This window comes from Equus caballus, chromosome 4 (assembly GCF_041296265.1).
Source record: "Equus caballus isolate H_3958 breed thoroughbred chromosome 4, TB-T2T, whole genome shotgun sequence".
In the NCBI taxonomy this organism is placed as follows: Eukaryota; Metazoa; Chordata; class Mammalia; order Perissodactyla; family Equidae; genus Equus; species Equus caballus.
Genome location: NC_091687.1, coordinates 53,114,659 through 53,135,359, shown reverse-complemented (window position 1 = coordinate 53,135,359; position 20,701 = coordinate 53,114,659). Strand labels below are relative to the sequence as shown.

Here is a 20,701-nt window from a genome sequence, read left to right as displayed (position 1 = left end):
AGATGAGAAGGAGGAAACCAGTTAAGAGGCTGGTGAAATAATTGATGGAGAGATGACTGCCTGGGTCCCCGCTGTGGCAGTGGAGACACAACCTTGGGAAACCCCACATTTAGGGGGCACTGAAGAACTGCCACTTGCTACTTGCTAAGGGCTTTGTTAAGTACAGTGTAACTTCGAAACTGTGTAACTACAGTGTAAGTTCTGTCAGTTGTTTGCAATTGAATGAGTGGGGAATGGATGGGCTACAAAACGAAACAAAGAGCAACCCAAACTTAGTCTTATTCCAGAATCCTCTTTATTGCTTGTACAGATTATTGCATATTTTATTCTTTGGCATTCTGTGAATATTGCCACCTTGTTTGTGATTAAAATTCCCCCAGGTGTCTGACAAAACGTGAAGGTAGTCCTGGCCTCTAGAAGCCTTAGGATCGAGAAATCAGAGTAAAGAGTCAAACACCTAGAAACAAAACAGTCAACAAAACCACACTGCATGGGGAAGGCTATTTTCATCCTTGATTTTTGTAGCTAACCAGGGCAATGAGGAGAGCTTCCTGTGTCTTCATAATCCTTGAAACTCTGCTGTCTTGTAAGACCTTATGCTGCTCCTGGTGGATGAAACAGACCAAGGTCATTTATTCGTGCAACAAATAATTATTGAGTACCTACTAGGTATTAGGTGTTAAGCAATAGGCAAAACAGACATTGTCCCTGCTATCATGCAGCCTATGTTCTAGAAGATGAGATAAAATGGAATGTTTATTGTTTTGATGAAAAATCGTAAACCTTTTTTCTACTTCTAGTATCTTTTGGCAGAAGACAGTAGTGTAGAAAAATGTATCTGTATATCAGCTATCTTTCTGACTTGTTTTCCATATTATATGAGAGACAGTCTAGAGGTGTTAGGAGGATTACATGAGTTAGAACATGAATAATGCTTAAGACATAAGTGCTTAATAGATGTTAGCTGCTATTATTTTATATTATATGATACTTCATTTATTTTGCCAATCTTTCTTACTGACTCATGTGGATTTTTACCTCTAATTTCTCTCTTAAATCCTATCTACAAGCTCCATCTGGTAGCCAGGTTACCATCATTGTCTTGCCCAGACTCTAGCAGCAGCCTCCTACCTGGTCTTTGCCTCCTTTCTCCCTCTACTCAATCTATTCTCCACCTTGCATTCACAGTAAAATTTATGCCCTTAAATTAATTTCTTATTGCTGCTGTAAAAATTTCTATGAATTGAGTGGCTTAAAACAACACATTTATTATCTTAGATTTCTGGGGGTCAGAAGTCCGAAATCAGTTTCACTGGGCTAAAATAAAGGTGTTGGCCGTGCTGCTACGTTATGCAGGCTCTAGGAACAATCCATTTCCTTGCCATTTTCCAGATTCTGTAGGTCATCCACATTCCTTGTGGTCCTACATCACTCTGACCTCTGCTTCTCTTATCATATCTCCTTTGACTCTCCTGTCTCTCTCTCTCCACTTATAAGGACTCATGATTATATTGGACCCACCCAGATCATCCAGGATAATCTCCCCATCTCAGAATCCTTAACTTAATCGCATCTGCGAAGTTCCTTTTGTCATGTAAGGTGACATATTCACAGGTTTTGGGAATTAGGAGGTGGATGTCTTCTGGGGGCCACTATTCTGTCTAGCACGTTTCCATCATGTCATAGGACAGTGCCTAGAACACGGGGGAGGAGAGAATTCTTAATTTTTTATTTTTAGTGTAAACATACTCCCCTGCATAAAGCTTTTCTGTGGCTTCCTATAGTTGTTAGGATTATAGACTAAAACCTCTAACATGGCCTGGGAGAGCACCATGGCTTGTCCCAGCCCAGTGCTTGCCTGGGCCTCCAGCTTCTTCATGAGCTCCTCTCCCCCTTGTTGATAGAACTCCAGCTCCATTTCCTCCCAGTCCCTCAGGACCTTGCCATGGCCTCCGCTTGCACCAGCCGTCTCTTCCTCTCTCCAAACACCTTTGCCCGTTTGCCTGCCACTCACCGCTTGGACTGTAGAGCAAACTCTGCTTCCTTAGGGAGCATCGTCTTGGCCTTCTCTATGCTGATCAGATATTCTACTTGCATGTAGTCCTGGAGCATGAACTTCTCCTGCATCCTTGCAATGGTTTATAGGAGTTACTTGTTTCATCTGTTAGCTCTGTGAAGGCAGTGACTATTTCCATTGTATACTCAATGTTGATCATTTATTCAGGGCTCAGTAAGTATTTGTTAAAGGAATGGACTTAAAGATAGTATGCTTTTAAAGTTGGTTTTGCTCACCAGTGTAGTATTACTGTAGCCACAGGCAGAATGGGGTTTAGGGTTATTGGAAGAGTTTTTCAATAACAGAAGGTAGGAGATTGTTAATTATTGGGTAAAGCCACCCAAATATTTTTCATTTTTCAGTAAGAAAGTAGAGTTCTTTTCATTACTTAGTACTTTTCAGACCCTTCCATCTCTTTAAAAATGTGTTCAAGACTTTGAACTGTCCGACATGAACATATAGGATCTCACAGGCTAAGAATTCCATTAAATTTTAAAGGGACCTTTATTCAGAGTTGATATCATGGGTCAGAGGCGATTTTCCTGTTTTGGGCCTGTAGATTGTGGGACACTGAGTCTGCAGTGACATTAGCCTCTGTTAGCACTGGTGTTCAAGAGAAGTCTTTCTTGCTGTTGCCACTTAATGCTGTGGACTGTTGACAGAGCAGTACTGACAATACTGCTTTAAGGTCTTTAAGAAAATGTTTTACAACAGAAAAAAATTGCTTTATATTTTGTAGTTAACAGATTAATTCCTTTAATTTTATATTTCATTAAATTATGAGGTTTTCCATCTTATCTGAACCTGGTTTATATTTTTACAAATTTAATTATTATAGTTTCCCTATTTAAGCTATGATCTCTGACCTTGATGTAGGCAGTTTGTGTTAGATCAATTATCTAGCTTTGTTGACAGCTCAGTGGACTTTTGAAAGAGAACTTTTGGAATTCAAAAGTGCTTCAAATTGTTCCTATTGGATTGAGGGAAAAACTATTTGAAAAAAATCAATTCAAAAGCATATTCTTGTTACATTCTTTTCTCTCAATCTACTCGTATTCTAATTATTTGAATTTAACTTAGGTCAGAGATCTGATATATATATATATGTATGTATCTCATCTATATATAATTCACATAATACATAATTTCACTCTAAATAATATGAAATATCTGTTTCTACCTATAGTGTGAAATATTCAGAGATTCTTCATTTATCAACCTCTTTACTAGACTGGATACAAATGCATAAAACTGATTTATTAACTTTCATTTTTTTTTTTTTGAGGAAGATTAGCCCTGAGCTCACATCTGCTGCCAGTCCTCCTCTTTTTTGCTGCGGAAGATTGGTTCTGAGCTGATGTCTGTGCCCATCTTCTTCTACTTTATATGTGGGACACCCGGCACAGCATGGCTTCATAAGTGTGTGTCTGCACCTGGGATCTGAACTGGCAAACCCTAGGCCGCCAATCAGAGTGCATGAACTTAACTGCTGCGCCCTGATGCAGCCCCATATTAACTTTCAGTTTTTAATCTTCCTGTGAAGATATGCTAGTACTTATTAGTAATTCAGTTTTCTGTTATTAGCTTAACTTTGCTGTATAAAACTCAATTTATGTGAAATGTATGCGTACTTTCCTTTTAGAGTATGTTGGATAAAGGACATTGTCGTGGCAGTAACTGGAGAGAACATGGAAGTAATGAAGGGTATTGTTCAGAGATACCAGCATAAACGCATCTCGCTTGTCGAAGCTGGAGTGACCCGCCACAGGTCAATTTTCAATGGACTGAAAGCGCTGGCCGAAGATCAACCCAATTCTAAGCTCTGTAGGCCAGAAGTAGTGATTATCCATGATGCTGTGAGACCATTTGTTGAGGAAGATGTCCTCCTTAAAGTTGCTATAGCTGCTAAGGAACATGGGGTAAGTATTGGTACTTCTGAGAGTGGATAAAGGGGCAAACACTATAGAGTTGGTTTATTTGCTGAATTTTGATGGAATTATATTTAAATGTCACGTTGTTTAAAATGGGCATGTTGACCTAAAGATGTTATGGTGATTTGTTTTAGGAAATTTATAGTATTATAGATTGTGAGACTGTTCTGGAATTTATCTTTTTCTATAGTCCTTTATCATAATGTAATAGGAACTCTTTGGTGAAGAATGCAGTAATAATGTCATTAGAGTATGGATATGAAGGGACCTTAAAGGAATGAAGTTAAATATGTGGTTATCTAAAAATGTCTAAGAAATCTTTCAAGTCTAAGACTTATATAATTAACAAAAATCTGGTTCATCGCACTCAAATTTTGTGTTTTGAGTTTTCAGAAGTGGTTTATTTTCTAGCACAAATAGCTAGGCAAGATTTTCCTACCCTTTAAAGTGAATCATCTTAAGATGACAGAGAATTCTGTTTTCAGCTCTGTTTCACCAAAATAAACACAAGATTGCAGAAAAACCGTTGTAATCTCTAGAACATCTTTGGTTTTTTTCTTACATTGCCAGGTAAAATTCTATAAAGAAGGAATAGATACTATATTTAAGTTTGCAGTCTAAATTTGAGACATTGTGAAAAAATTGCACAGACTTCATATGATATAATAAAAATAGTCTGAGGAGTACTACCGACTTGGGCCCAATTCTCAGTTTTTCTGATTATTAGTGGTGTAGTGTGGTCAACTTTCTCAACCTTTTTGAGCCCATTTTCCTTACTTGTAAAAATATAGATGCTAATACTTATAAGGTTGTTTTTAGTATAGGAAATTATGTTAATTATTTAGTAGAGTGCTAAGTACTTAAAAAATGGTATTTTAAGATGAATTATAACATCTAGGTAAGAGAGTTTCCTCTAGGGGTTGTAGACCACTGGAAGAAATCATCTAAGCCTTCCTAGCCATCTGGAAGGCCAGGAAGCTATAAAATATCCATCTGGGAAAGATAGTCTATGATTTCTCTTTAGTTATCTTTATGTATTTGGATCATATAATTAGGAGACTGTCCCTAATTTCATCTCTTTTTCCTACAACATAAATTTATTTAAATTTGGACCTAAATAAGTCCATAGGTCAAATGAAACATTGTGACTTCCTATCTTTAACATGACTTCTAAGTGGCATTTTGATGTAGTGAAAATCGTGCTTCAGGAACATTAGTGACCATGAAGCTTTCTCGTGGCTCCTGTGCTTCTCCTTCGGCCGCTCCCTCTTCTCCAGGCTCCTCAGTTGTGGTGGAGGCACTGTAATCAGTCACAAGCATGGTGAGGAGGAAGAAAGGAGCAAAGAATTTATAACTTTTAGGAATGTGGGTAAAATTTTACAAACTTGAAAAAATTCTAGGGAAGACTATGTAATTTGGGCAGATAGATAGAAATTCCAATGCACGCTAAATACATGTAAAATTATGGTTCCTTGCCCATGTTGTCTTTTGGAAAAATAGCGCTCAAGCTCACTATAAAATTCACACATATTTGGAATTTTTGGTGTTAATTATATTTGAGAGATTATTTCTAAGAGATTGTCTATACTGATTCTTTAGGTAGTATGTCTGAAATGGCAAAAGAGGGCTTTTATCTTGTCTAATTAATATGCTAATAATATTGTTTAACAGGTAACTTAAAACATGTTAAAATACATAGCAGTTCGTGTTTTCTTGTTTGCAAATTTGTCAGAATTCCTTTTAGACTGTCTTTCTAATTTTGTTAATCAGAATGTAATTTGTAAGATTCAGTCACGTTATGCATCCTGAATAAAACCAAATTTTTTTTCAATAATCTGTGAAACTTTCTGATTATGTTAAGCTAGTTTAAAGCAAAAACTTTACAACCAATTTGTTTTGAAGTAAGCTTTAGAAATCTGGTCTCTTCTAGAAATATTGCATTGTTTTTGGTGGTGGTAAGGGATAATTCTCAAAGTATAAAGTCATAAGTTTCATACAGATAAAAGGTGAACATGTATTAAGGATTTAACTTAATTCATTAATGAAGGAACCAGACAGATATTACAATTTAGAGAAACACAAATTTATATGGAGTAAAGGAATGTTGAAATTTACAAATAGAAAAAACTTCTTTTCCCATTGCGGGGGTGTGTGTCAACTGGACCTCTACTGAACAGAAATTATTTGCATGTTTATAGACAAGAATGATTTTGCATTGCTCTCAGTTATCTATAACTTCTGAGAATTGTAAAAGAGCCCAAAGACAATAAAAGGCTACACTGAGCTAATCTGGAAGGATCTGCTCTAAACAATACATAGTTTTCTATTGGAGACACTCAATAATATCTTTTGCTTATTCTTAATTTCTTCAAAAAGGTTTGGATAGTGACCCAGTAGCCTCAGGAAATCTAGGTACTTCTCCTGCCAACTCTCACACTGTTCTAATCATAAAATCATAAATGCAATTAATTGAGACTTATACTAGTAGCTGAAGTTCTAACATTGGTGGGAAGTATTGGCATCTTTTTAACCTCTGACCAATAAATTGTAAAAGCCGGATCCAAATCAAATGCTATCCCAAAGTGGGAAAATAGTGATGACTTTATGTAGTCAGAGCCACTTCACAATTTGTTTTCTGTGGATTCCTTTGAACTCATTCTTTTAAACTGTGTTCTATAGACTCTGAACTGACTCCCTTGTTTTCTTAGCTCTTAATTTTCAAGCTCTACCAAAAGGTCCCTTTCAGGTAACTCAATTTTCTAAATAAGCTGGACACTGTGACAGCCCTTGAGGGGATATGCAAGCTAAAGAGAACTCTGATATTTTAACTTAAATTTGGTTAAAGAAAACAAACACCAAGTTGAAGAAGATATTACCTCAAGAGACTAAAATGTCCAAAATTAGGGCTGACATTAGAGTTGCCTGCAAACAGAAACTTGACAATATCACCAGGACCCAGTTTCTCTCTCTTTTCTGTGTATGCTCCATTCTTGGGCTCCACAGAGGTGAGATGACCTCAGTAGGGCCAGCAGTTAAATCCTTTCAGCATTACTTCTCTCTTATTCTTAATGATAGTTTGCCTGGGTATGAAATTCTAAAAATAGCTGTAGCTATTTTTTTCCCAGTACTTTGAAACTGTATTATGTCATTATCTCCAGGCTTGTGTCCAGCTTTTGAGAAGTCTGCTAACCAGTCTAATTGGGTCCCTTGAAAGTAATTTGCTTTTTCTCTCTGGGTGCTCATAAGAATTTATTTTTTATAGATATTGTGCAGTGCCTCTATGATGCAGCTAGGTATGGATTTCTTTGTTTCCCTTGCTTTGGATTTATTATCCTTTATGGATTTTATGATTCATATATTTTTATCAATTCTGGAAAATTCTTAACCATTTTCTTATTGAATATTGACTCTATCCCATTGCCCACCCCATAACTTTTTTCCCCTTCTCCTTAGGGATCATTATATTTATGATCGACCTTCTCATCCTGCCCTCATGTCTCCTAACTTTTTTGTATTTTCCATCTCTTTGTGGGCTGCTTCCTGGATAATTTCAGTGTTCTCTTTCATTCATTCTTTGGCTCTACCTAACCTCCTGTTTAGGGATTTTAAAAGTTGTAATGATTTTTCAATTTCTGGGATTTCCATTTGGTCCTTTTTCAAATGTGATTGGTCTCCTTTTTCTTATGTTTTTGATTTTATATTTTATTTCTTTCAATATTGATTTATAACTTTGCACAATACATTTGTGTGCACTCATTTTAACTCCCACTGACACACTAGTATCTCCCAGATCTCTATTTCATGCTCAGGCTTCACACTCCTGAATTCCAGACCTTTTATATTCTACTTCTTAACTGAACAGAACAACTTAAATTTGCCTTTTTCTGTATCTGTGGAATCACGTATAGGTCTGAATTTGTGAATCCTCCCTGCTCTTTTTCTTTGAATTTTATACTGTAGATAAGAGGGAGTTATTGCTTTTTCAACAGGGAATAACATGATCAGATTTGAATTTTAGAAAGATAACTGTTTCCTTGGTTTGGTAGATGGATTAGAGGAAGAGTGTAGGGAAATGAAATTAGTTTTGATCACGGTAATGATGCAACTGAGCGATGATGGCCTATCTAAGCCAGTTGAGATGGAGAGGAAAGTGGAAGTTGTTAAAATGTTAAGGAACCTGGATTGATTGGACCTCACTGACTAGATGGTGTGTGAACCGTGAAGTAATAAGACACGTGTATTTCGTGTGCTTTTATTTTTCCTTCCCTTTCTTTGACAGTAGGCCTCCTCATCTCTTCTCCTAAAATCCTCGTCCTCCTGCCCTCGTCCACCTGCACATCCCTTTTAGGTTCTGTGAGATTGTGGTTTAGACATTAACTTCCTTGCCACAACTCTGCAGACCTACCCATGGAAATTGTTTTTATATAAGAGTTTTAACTGCCTAAAACCTTTTGAGCACTGTTGTTGTCAATAACAATAAGATGTCATGATACATCTTATCACTTATCTTAAAAAACAGGGTTCCCAACACTTACCTCCCATACTGGGTTGTTTTTCCAAAGTTTAAAGCAACAAGGATTTTTGCCTCTGAGAACAGGCTCCAGACCTTAGTTTCTTTCTATATTTGAATATTGATATGGCACAGGGTTTCTCAACCTTGACACAACTGACATTTTGGGTAAGAGAATTCTTTGTGGGAGACTGTCTTCTGTGCTGTGGGATGGTTAGCAGCATCCCTGTTCACTCCCCCCGCCCGCAACAACTGATGTGGTGGACAATAAACTTACAGAGTATGAAAGACCATAATTGACCATATTGCTATACATATGGATTTATCCTTACTCCTTCTTTTTTCAGTTTTGAGATATAATTGATAAACAGCACTTTATAAGTTTAACTATAATGTACAGCATAATGACTTGACATATTTTGAAATGATGACCAGCTTTTTCCTTAAGGTGAGTAATTGTATTTATAATTTAGTGAGCAATTGGGTATAATGCCAGTTTAAAAATGGCTCTGGATATTTTGTTTCTTGAACAGTTAGAAAAACAAAACTTCTGTAGCCGTAGAATATTACTGAAGACTTAAAATCAAAGGTTAATATACATATTATTTCTTGTGTAGGAAGAATATGCATTTCTTTATTAAACATTTTTAACTATTTAGAAAATCTTTGAGTCATTTTCTGAATAGAAATAGTGAAATTTATATAATAACCAGAAACTTTGTGGGGAGTATGTTTGTGTGTAATCTCTTTGTATTCTGTAGCATGGCTATATTTATTGATGATTAATAGCACTTTGGAAATTCATGTTAATATATATGCATCAGGAAGAATATAGTTTTCCACTACTCAGTTCTGCAACTTGATGCTTCGTATTCTGGGCATGTTATAAGATAGAGATGGAAAATCACTTGGCAGACATTTGACTCTTGAAATTTGACATTAGGTAGCATCAACCATGGCAGAGAATCACTTGTACTTGATCTCTGTTGGATTGTTTTGATTGTGATCAAGTACAGTGAAGGTCAGAATTTAATCCTGGGTGGGGGTCGGGTAATGAGCTCTCCTGGATCCTTGGATCCCATATCATTATTGGAGAGAAACTTGGGTAGTTATTTAAGTTCTAGCTCTAAAGAAGCGGTTTTATTTGTGAGAAAGCAGTGTGTTCTGATGATGCAGGGGGACGTTTTAGGCTTATTCTGACAAAGTTTGGATGCCCAGGGCAGGTGCTGAACTGTTCCCTGACTTCATGGAATGAGGTGAAACTTTATCTGTTTCTGATGCTGGAGAAGCTACTGCATGAAAAGCTTTTGTTTTGCTTAATTTTTCAAACTCTGTACCCCCATATATCTATTCTATGATTTACCTTCAAATGAAATTGAAGAAGAGATAGATCAAGGAAAGATGAATGTATCTAGGCATTAAAGTTTATTATATATCCGAGTATAGTATTCCTGATCATATTGGATTTAAGGTATATGGTCCTAGTTTAATTTCCAGGAATTAAAGTTTAGTATGTAAAATAAAGCTTATTTCTTTTTGCTACATATTCACTTTTAGGAGTGCTTCGTAAAGACACACTAATTTGTACAGAAGTTTTCTAAAATACCTGTATTTCTGTATTGAATAAATTATTAATAGAGTTTTCATTTATCAACAAAAGATTGGAATTATTCTATTATAAAAATATGAAATATTCAAAATCTCATAATTGCCAATGATTAGCTTTGAAGATGTGATTCTGTAAACATTTATTAAGTAGTCTCAATAAAGACAACTCAGGTAACTGAAATTGTAATTACAAGGTCGGAGGATTTCTGTTCTACGTTGTCATAATTAGCTCGAATGCAGATGCCTGAGGAGGAATGCGTGTTTGCACCTGCTGCGTGGATGGATAAGTGTTCAATTTTGCTTTTAAAAGTAAACAATAGAGGTGGGGTTCATCATTCCACATTGTATGATTTATATCTATGATAATTTCCATGCGTTGACATGCGGAAATACTTTGATAGGTTAACCTGAGAGGCAAGTGATCACTGTGGTGCTGAGCTGTTAAACTTCCGTTCAGGGCTTATAGGCCAATTCCCAAGGAGCCAGTGTATTTGATAACTTGGGAATCGTGCTTCATATAACAAACTTCCCAGATAGCCCTACTTTGGAGGCAACTAACCGACTTTGTCCATACTTGTCATAATTTTGATGCTTTGAATTTCAGAAAAGATCTTATAATTGAGGATTCATTGCCTGTTTGTTTCTGAACAAACCTCCCTTCCCATGGAAACAGCTACGGAGTACCTGCTTGTTAGCATTAGCATCTTCTATATCTGTTTATACCAGATAGTGCTATTGCGAGTGCTAGAGAAAAGAAGGGTCAGCAAGGGGGTTATTTTCACTTGTGACCCTTTTCAGCGGCCTTTTGTTTAGTAAGACCCTGGAAGCTGGTGGTCACCTTGTGCTTTCAATTGTCGTCATATTGTACTACTTTTTAACTGACCTGTTGACTTACATAGACAAGAACCTACTAATGCTTGCAATTTACCAATCCTACCCTAATGACGTCTCAAATGTGGATGACTTCTGCTCTTGAGAAGTTAGTTTTCAGTAATCAAGATGACATCCATAAATACACATTTTAGAAATTTTCTTTTTAAAATACTGAAAACATGCAGAGAACTTTGGACACCTCCAGATCCACCACTTGGTGTAATAAATAGAATGTTATTAATCACTTTGAAACTGTGTCCCTGCCCTGATGTTGTTTACTTCCCCTAGATGGATAAACGTGACTCTGAACTTTGTTTTTATTTTCTTTTTAGTTTTGTAGCATATATCCCTAAACAACATATTTGTTGTGTGTTTGTTTTTTACACTCTATTTTTTTAGTTGAGGTACAATTGACATATGTTTGTGTGATTTTTAACTTATATTTTGACAGCATGTTCTTTGGCACAATATTTTTGGGGAAATCACATGAATCTGTGCATCAGTAGTTCAATCATGATCACTGCTTTATTTGTCACAGTTTATCTATTTACAGTGGATGGATATTTGTTTTCCTCTCTAGTTGTTGCTAATGCGAACATTGCCAGCGTGAACATTCTTATACATGTCTTCTCATGCATATGTGCAAGGATTTCTCTGGAGTCAAGATATGTGCCGGTTATTAGCTTTACCAGATGATGCTGAATTATTTTCCAAACTTGTGTCAAATTGCGCTCTCCTCAGTAGTGTATAACAACAGTTCAAGTTGCCCCACATCCTCACCACCACTCGATATTGTTAAACCCCCTTTTATCTAATCCAGTTAGTGCAAAATGCTTTCTCTTTGTGGTTTAAATTAGCATTTTGTTAATAGTCTGGGCATTTTTCAATATGTTTTTGGGCTTTATGTCTTCTCACTGAATTGCCCGTGTAAGTCTTTTGCCCCTGTTTCTATTTTTAAAATAAATACTGATGTGTAAGAGAGCTTTATATATTCTGGACACTGATACTCTTGCCAGCTATTGCTATATGCTTTGTACCTATTTTTTCCTTTTTTTTTTATTGAGTTATTGATAGGTTACAATCTTGTGAAATTTCAATTGTACATTAATGTTTGTCAGTCATGTTGTAGGTGCACCACTTCACCCTTTGTGCCCACCCCGCACCCCACCTTTCCCCTGGTATCCACTAAACTGTTCTTGGTCCATAGTTTTAAATTCCTCATATGAGTGGAGTCATACACAGATTATCTTTCTCTCGCTGGCTTATTTCACTTAACATAATTCTCCCGAGGTCCATCCATGTTATTGCAAATGGAATGATTTTGTTCTGTTTTGCAGCTGAGTAGTATTCCATTGTATATATGTACCACATCTTCTTTATCCATTCGTCTGTTGATGGGCACTTAGGTTGCTTCCACGTCTTGGCTATTGTAAACGGTGCTGCAATAAACATTGGGGTGCACAGGACTTTTGGGATTGCTGACTTCAGGCTCTTTGGATAAATACCCAGTAGTGGGATGGCTGGATCGTATGGTAGTTCTATTTTTAGTTTTTTGAGGAATCTCCATACTGTTTTCCATAGTGGCTGCACCAGTTTGCATTTCCACCAGCAGTGTATGAGGGTTCCTTTTTCTCCGCAACCTCTCCAACATTTGTTGCTGTTAGTTTTAGATATTTTTGTCGTTCTAACGGGTGTAAGGTGATATCTTAGTGTAGTTTTGATTTGCATTTCCCTGATGATCAGCGATGATGAGCATCTTTTCATGTGCCTATTGGCCATCAGTATATCTTCTTTGGAGAAATGTCTGTTCATGTCTCCAGCCCATTTTTGATTGGGTTGTTTGATGTTTTGTGGTTGAGTTGCGAGAGTTCTTTTTATATTAAGGATATTAAGCCTTTGTCAGATATATGACTTGCAAATATTTTTTCCCAGTTAGTGGGTTGTTTTTTTGTTTCAATCCTGTTTTCATTTGCCTTGAAGAAGCTCTTTAATCTGATGAAGTCCCATTTGTTTATTCTTTCTATTGTTTCCCTTCTCTGAGAAGGCATGGTGTCCGAAAAGATCCTTTTAATACTGATGTCAAAGAGTGTACTGCCTACGTTTTCTTCCAGAAGCCTTATGGTTTCAGGTCTCACCTTTAGCTCTTTGATCCATTTTGAGTTTATTTTGGTGATTGGTGAAAAAGAATGGTCAATTTTCATTCTTTTACATGTGGCTTTCCAGTTTTCCCAGCACCATTTGTTGAAAAGACTTTCTTTTCTCCATTGTATGCCCTCAGCTCCTTTGTCGAAGATAAGCTGTCCATAGATGTGTGGTTTTATTTCTGGGCTTTCAATTCTGTTCCATTGATCTGTGCACCTGTTTTTGTACCAGTACCATGCTGTTTTGATTACTGTAGCTTTGTAGTATGTTTTGAAGTCAGGGATTGTGATGCCTCCCGTTTTGTTCTTTTTTCTCAGGATTGCTTTAGAAATTCGGGGTCTTTTGTTGCCCCATATGAATTTTAGGATTCTTTGTTCTAATTCTGTAAAGAATGTCATTGGGATTCTGATTGGGATGGCGTTGAATCTGTAGATTGCTTTAGGTAGAATGGACATTTTAACTATGTTTATTCTTCCAATCCATGTACATGGAATGTCTTTCCATCTCCTTATGTCGTCATCCAATTCTCTCAGAAAGGCCTTGTAATTTTCATTATATAGGTCCTTCACTTCCTTAGTTAAATTTACCCCAAGATATTTTATTCTTTTTGTTGCGATTGTGAATGGTATTGTATTCTTGAGTTCTTTTTCTGTTGGTTCATTACTGGAGTATAGAAATGCTACTGATTTATGCAAATTGATTTTATACCCCGCAACTTTGCTGTAGTTGTTGATTACTTCTAACAGTTTTCCAATGGATTCTTTGGGGTTTTCTATATATAAGATCATGTCATCTGCAAACAGCGAGAGTTTCACTTCTTCCCTCCCTATTTGGATTCCTTTTATTCCTTTTTCTTGCCTGATTGCTCTGGCAAGGACCTCCAGTACTATGTTAAATAAGAGTGGTGATAGAGGGCATCCTTGTCTTGTTCCTGTTTTCAGGGGGATGGGGTTCAGTTTTTGCCCATTGAGTATGATGTTGGCTATGGGTTTGTCGTATATGGCCTTTATTATGTTGAGGTAGTTTCCTTCTATGCCCATTTTGTTCAGAGTTTTTATGATAAATGGCTGTTGGATCTTGTCAAATGCTTTCTCTGCATCTATTGAGATGATCATGTGGTTTTTATTCCTCAGTTTGTCGATGTGGTGTATCACGTTGATTGATTTGCGGATGTTGAACCATCCCTGTGTCCCTGGTATGAATCCCACCTGATCCTGATGTATGATTCTTTTGATGAATTGCTGAATTCTGGTTGCCAAAATTTTGTTGAGAATTTTTGCATCTATGTTCATCAGTGATATTGGCCTGTAGTTCTCTTTTTTCGTGGTGTCCTTGTCAGATTTTGGTATCAGCGTGATGTTGGCCTCATAGAATGTGTTAGGAAGTGTTCCATCTTCCCTAATTTTTTGGAATAGCTTGAAAAGGATAGGTATTAAATCCTCTCTGAAAGTTTGGTAAAATTCCCCAGGAAAGCCATCTGGTCCTGGGGTTTTATTCTTTGGGATGTTTTTGATTGCTGTTTCAATCTCTTTCCTTGTGATTGGTCTGTTCAAATTGTCTGCCTCTTCTTGAGTGAGCTTTGGGAGATTGTAGGAGTCCAAGAATTTATCCATTTCCTCTAGGTTATCCATTCTTTTGGCATATAGTGTTTTGTAGTATTCTCTTATAATCTGTTGTATTTCTGCAGAGTCTGCTATTTCTCCTCGCTCATTTCTGATTTTGTTTATTTGAGCTTTCTCCCTTTTTTTCTTTGTAAGTCTGGCTAGTGGTTTGTCAATTTTATTTATCTTCTCAAAAAACCAGCTCTTTGTCTCATTGATCCTTTCTACTGCCTTTTTCATTTCAGTAGTATTTATTTCTGCTCTGATTTTTATTATTTCTCTCCTTCTGCTAACTTTGGGCTTCATTTGTTCTTTTTTCTCTAGTTCAGTTAGGTGTGCTTTAAGGTTGCTTATTTGGGATTTTTCTTGTTTGTTAAGATGTGCCTGTATTGCGATGAATTTTCCTCTTAATACAGCTTTTGCTGTATCCCATATGAGTTGGTATGGCATGCTATCATTTTCATTTGTTTCCAGGTATTTTTTTTATTTCTTCTTTAATTTCTTCAATGATCCATTGCTTGTTCAGTAGTGTGTTGTTTAGTCTCCACATCTTTGTGCCCTTCTCAGCTTTTTTCTTGTAATTAATTTCTAGCCTTATAGCACTATGATCTGAGAAGATGCTTGTTATTATTTCAATTTTTTTAAATTTGTAGAGGCTTGCCTTGTTTACCAACATATGGTCTATCCTAGAGAATGTTCCATGTGCACTTGAGAAGAATGTGTATTCAGCTCCTTCAGGGTGGAGTGATCTATATATGTCTATTAAGTCCAATTGTTTTAGTTTTTCATTCAGCTCCACTATTTCCTTGTTGATTTTCTGTCTGGATGATCTGTCCATTGATGTGAGTGGGGTGTTGAGGTCCCCTACTATTATTGTGTTGTTTTTAACATCTTCCTTTAGGTCTGTTAATAGTTGCTTTATGAATCTTGGTGCTCCTGTGTTGGGTGCATAGATATTTATAAGCATTATTTCTTCTTGATGAAGTGTCCCTTTGATCATTATATATTGTCCCTCTGTGTCTCTCTTTACCTGTCTTATTTTGAAATCCACTTGGTCTGATATGAGAATTGCAACACCTGCCTTTTTTTCCTTGCTATTTGCTTGAAATATTGTCCTCCACCCCTTCACCCTGAGTCTGTGTTTGTCCTTGGGGCTGAGGTGTGTTTCCTGGAGGCAGCAAATTGTTGGATCTTGTTCTTTAATCCATTTTGCCACTCTGTGTCTTTTTATTGGAGAGTTCAGTCCGTTCACATTGAGAGTGATTATTGATGCATGTGGACTTAATGCTGTCAATCTGTCGCTCATTATCTTGTTTTCCTGTGTTTCTTTTCCTGTGTGCTTTAGACTACCCATTTAATACTGCAATTTCTTATGCTGGGTTTCTTAGGTTTTTCCTTATCTATGATTTGTGACTCTGTTCTGTACTTTATTTTAGTGTCTACCTTGAAGTTTGTATTTAGAATCTCGTGTATAATATAGTCTATTCTCTGGTGGTTTCTTACTTACTCGACCAATACTGATTTAGACCCTTTGATCTTCCCCTCCTTAATAATTATTTTCATTTTTTATTCCAACTCGTCTTATTAATTTGTAGTTAGAGTGCTAAGATCGTCCTTGTTTTGGTAGTTTTCTTATTTTTACCCTAATGCTATAGTTGAATAATTGCTATCCTGTTCTGGTTCTATCCATCGGTCTCCCTAGTCTGTGGATTGTGTCCCTTTTCTCCCTTTTTTCTTTTTTCAAGTATGAGAGCCTTCTTGAGGATTTCTTGTAATGGAGGGCTTTTAGTTACAAATTCCCGTAACTTTTGTTTGTCTGGAAAAGATTTAATTTCTCCCTCATATCTGAAGGAAATTCTTGCTGGATAGAGTATTCTTGGCTGAAGGTTTTTATCCTTGAAAGCTTTGAATATATCACTCCATTCTCTCCTAGATTGTAGGGTTTCTGTAGAGAAATCCGCTGACAGTCTGATAGGGGCTCCTTTATAGGTTATTCTCTTTTTTTTCCTTACTTCCCTGAGTATTCTCTCCTTATCATTCCTATTTGCCAACTTTACTATTATGTGCCTTGCGGTGGGTCTTTTTACATTGACAAATCTAGGAGATCTAAAACCCTCCTCTACACACATTTCTCCGTTGATCCCTAGATTTGGGAAGTTCTCTTCAATAATTTCGTTAAGCACACTTTCTGCTCCATTTTCCTTTTCCATATTCTCGGGAATTCCTATGATCCTTATGTTCTTACTCCTCATTGAATCCATTATCTCTCGGAGATTTTCCTCATTTTTTTTAATTCTTAGTTCTCTTTCTTCCTCTGTCTGGCGCCACTCAGCCTGCCTGTCCTCGATTATGCTGATTTTCTCCTCTATGTTGTCTACACGGGCATTCAGGGAATCCGTATTCTGTTTTATCTGGTCCATTGTGTTTTTCATCTCAAGTAATTCTGTTTGATTCTTCTTTATGATTTCAATCTCTTTTGTGAAGTAACTCCAGAACTCGGCTTGTTTCTCTATCTTTCTCTCTACCTCATTGAGTTTTTTGATTATAGCTGCTCTGAATTCATTATCACTTAGTTTACCTAATTCCAAGTCCTCAGGACTTAATTCTGTGTTTTTATTGTTTTCCTTCTGGTCTGGGGCTTTTATAAATTGCTGGATGGTAGAGGAGCGGTTTTTTCTCATGGTGGTAGAATTCAGTTGCAGTTACAGCCTGTCGCCACTAGATGGGGTCGAGAGCTGCGTGTTAGCTCTCCGCCTTGGGGCAAGATGGCTGCGCCCACTGGCTTTGCTCGGGGGGGAGGGGCTGTTACTCACAGGCGCCAGTCTGGGTTCAGATCAGTTCTGTTCTCTGGTCTCCCAAGGCCCTTGATTTATAGGGTCCCCGCGGACGGAAGCTTCCCCCCCGTCAGCGGGTCTCCACTGAATCAGCGGCAGGAGTCCTGGATGATCCCCCGGTTGCGCGGTCCCTCCCCCGCTCCTTCCCGACCCGTGCCGCAGCGATCGCAGACTCTAGGGGAGGGAGCGATGTTCTCTCCTACCGTTCCAGCACCTCCGAGGGTGTAAGCAAGGTTATGATCTCCGCCTTCTTCGTATTGTAGGTCTCTAACGAGCTGGCATTATGTTTATTCTCTGAAATTCAGTTCTTCCAATCTTTTGTTGTATTTTGGAGGGGAGAGAATCCCGGGTCAGCTCACCCCGCCATTTTGCTCTGCCCACCTCTCCTATTTTTTCCTTTTTTAAAAATATAAATACTGTTTGTGATGAACAAGCTTTTTTCATTTTAACATATTCAAAATTACTAATGTCTTCCTTTATGGCTTTTTTGTTTGTTTGTTTTTTAAGGAAGATTAGCCCTGAGTTAACATCTGCTGCCAGTTCTCCTTTTTTAGCTGAGCAAGACTGGCCCTGAGCTAACATCTGTGCCCATCTTCCTCTACTTTATACATGGGACGCCTACCACAGCATGGCTTGCCAAGTGGTGCCATGTCTGCACCCGGGATCCAAACTGGTGAACCCTGGGCCACTGAAGCAGAATGGCACATGTAACTGATGTGCCACCGGGCCGGCCCTTATGGCTTTTGTTTTTGGGTGTGAGAGAGGGAGGATGGGTGCTTTTGGTTCAGATTACGGCAGAGGAGAGAGTGAAAAGTGGGCAGATCTGGGATATTTTGAAGCTGATGGCTCTTGCGATGGATTGGATATGGAGTAAGGGGGTGGGGATCAATGATGACCTTTAAGTTTTTCACAAGAATGACTGGAAGAATAGAGTTGACATTCATGTAGATGGGGAAGTCTATGAAGGAGCAGGTTTGGGGTGTATGCTGTGGGTAAAACCAAAACTTTAATTTCAGTGTGTTGAGATTTGTATTTTGATCTGAGTGGAGATGTTAGGTATTTGGATGTACAAGTCCAGAGTTCAAGAGAAAGTTCTGGGCTGGATATATAGATTTGGGTATTCTCATAGGGATATATTATTTGAAGCCGTGGGACTTTGAAGTCACCTATGGAATGAGTGTCGTTAGAAGGGAAGTCTGAGGTCTGAGCTCTGGAACATTTTACCATTTAGAGTGAGACTATAAGCATCTAGGATTTAGAATGTGGGAAGATGAGAGGGTTTGATTAGAATGGTTTCTGAAAGCTGAGTGAGCAAATACTCTCAAGAAGATGAAATGCTACCAATTAGATTTGGCAATGTGGGGGTCGTTGGTGACCTTGGTAAATATATATTTTTGGAGTCATGGACGTAAAATCCTGATTGAAGTAGATTCCAGAGAGCATGGGAGGAGAGAGAAATTGGAGATATGGAATAGTACAGATAATTCTTTCAAAGAGTTCTGCTTTAAACTCATTTGGAGAAATTTGGTACTAGCTGGAGGAGGATGTGTGATCAAAGGAGGACTGATTTAATGATGGGAGATGTCACACAATGCTTATCAGCTAATGGAGGCAATTCAGTATAGAAATAAAGATTGACGAGACAAGGTAGAAAGAAGACTATAAAAAGGTACTTGAGAAGGAATAGTTACCAATAAGTACATAGAGATGTTGGCCCTTAGATGGGAACTAAGAAATTTTTTGTAGTTTTTAGAGTATAAGTTTTGCACTGTTTTTTAAAAGCATGTTCCTAAATATTTTATTATTTCTGAAGTTATTGTAAATGAATCTTTTTCTTTGTTTCATTTTTGGATTGTTCATTGCTAGTATATAAAAATGCAATCTATTTTTATGTATTGATTATATCCTCTGCATTCTTGAACTTGTTTATTAGTTCTAATGGTTTTTTAGTGGATTCATTAGGATTTTCTCTATACAGGATCGTGTCATCTGCAAATAGAGATACTTTTCTTGTTCTTGGATGGATTTTATTAGATTTTCCAGCCTAATTGCCCCGATTAGAACTTCCAGTAAAATGTTTAATACAAGTGGCGACAGTGGACATCCTTCTTTTGTTCCTGATGTTAAAGGGAACACATTCAGTCTTTCACCATTAAGTATGATGTTAGCTGTGGGCTTGTCATAGTTGCCCTGTATCAGGTTGAGTACAAATTCTCTTCTGTTCCTAATTTGTGTGTTTTTCTCATGAGAAGGTCTGTTGGATTTTTGTCAGATGCTTGTCTGCATCTATTGAGATATTCGTGTGTTTTTGTCCTTTATTCTATTGCTATGGTATATTACATTGATCTTTGGTATGTTGAACCAATTTTGCGTTCCTGGGATAAATCCTCCTTGGTCATGGTGCATAATACTTTTTATATGTGGCCAAATTTGGTTTTTGTTGAACATTTTTGCATCTGTATTCATCATGGATATTGGTCTATAGTTTTATTATTTTTTTGTGATGTCTTTGTCTGGTTTTGGTAATTGGGTAACACTGGTCTTAGAGAATGATTTTAGCAGGGCTCCCTTTGACGGTCTCTTTTCCTGATCTCTGTTATACTGTTGTCCTCTGTTGATATCACTCCCAGTTGATAAGCTCCATTCATTGCCTGCTAATTTCTCTTTTTAATTTTTTTTTGACAATGCCCAAGGTATAAATTGCTCTACAGTCCAATCAAGTTAAGTTCTGACTCCTTTTCTGGGTAGTTTTTTTTTTATTTTTTGAGGAAGATTAGCCCTGAGCTAACATCCGTACCCGTCTTCCTCTACTTTATATGTGGGACTCCTGCCACAGCATGTCTTGACAAGCAGTGCGTAGGTCCGTACCTGGGATCCAAACCGGCGTACCCTGGGCTGCTGAAGCAGAACGTGTGAACTTAACTGCTGTGCCACCAGGCCAGCCCCGCTGATGTAGTTTTTGAGAAGAGTGTTTGATGTTTTGCTCTGATTCCAGGGGTACTCTTGTTGTCTGTCTCTGGTAAACTAGTTGACCTACACTTGAACTTTTTGCTCTCATGTAGCTACCAGCCTCTTCTGAATTGCTTGACATGATAATCTCTATTTCTTTGGAGGGTGAATTTAGGCTTAAATTTCTCACCTTCTGT

General features: G+C 37.4%; 1 protein-coding gene across 5 annotated transcripts in view; it reads left to right on the top strand.

Annotated features, from left to right (window-relative positions):
• CRPPA (CDP-L-ribitol pyrophosphorylase A) overlaps positions 1-20,701 on the top strand; it is a 282,773-nt gene that overhangs the window by 8,471 nt on the left and 253,601 nt on the right. For all 5 annotated transcript variants that reach the window (XR_002807444.2, XM_023639317.2, XM_023639320.2 and 2 more), the window contains exon 2: positions 3,699-3,975. Coding sequence is in view for 4 of the 5 variants with exons in the window: in XM_023639317.2 (XP_023495085.1) it covers positions 3,699-3,975 (277 nt within the window). In the remaining variant the exon portion in view is untranslated. The remainder of the gene's footprint in view (positions 1-3,698; positions 3,976-20,701) is intronic.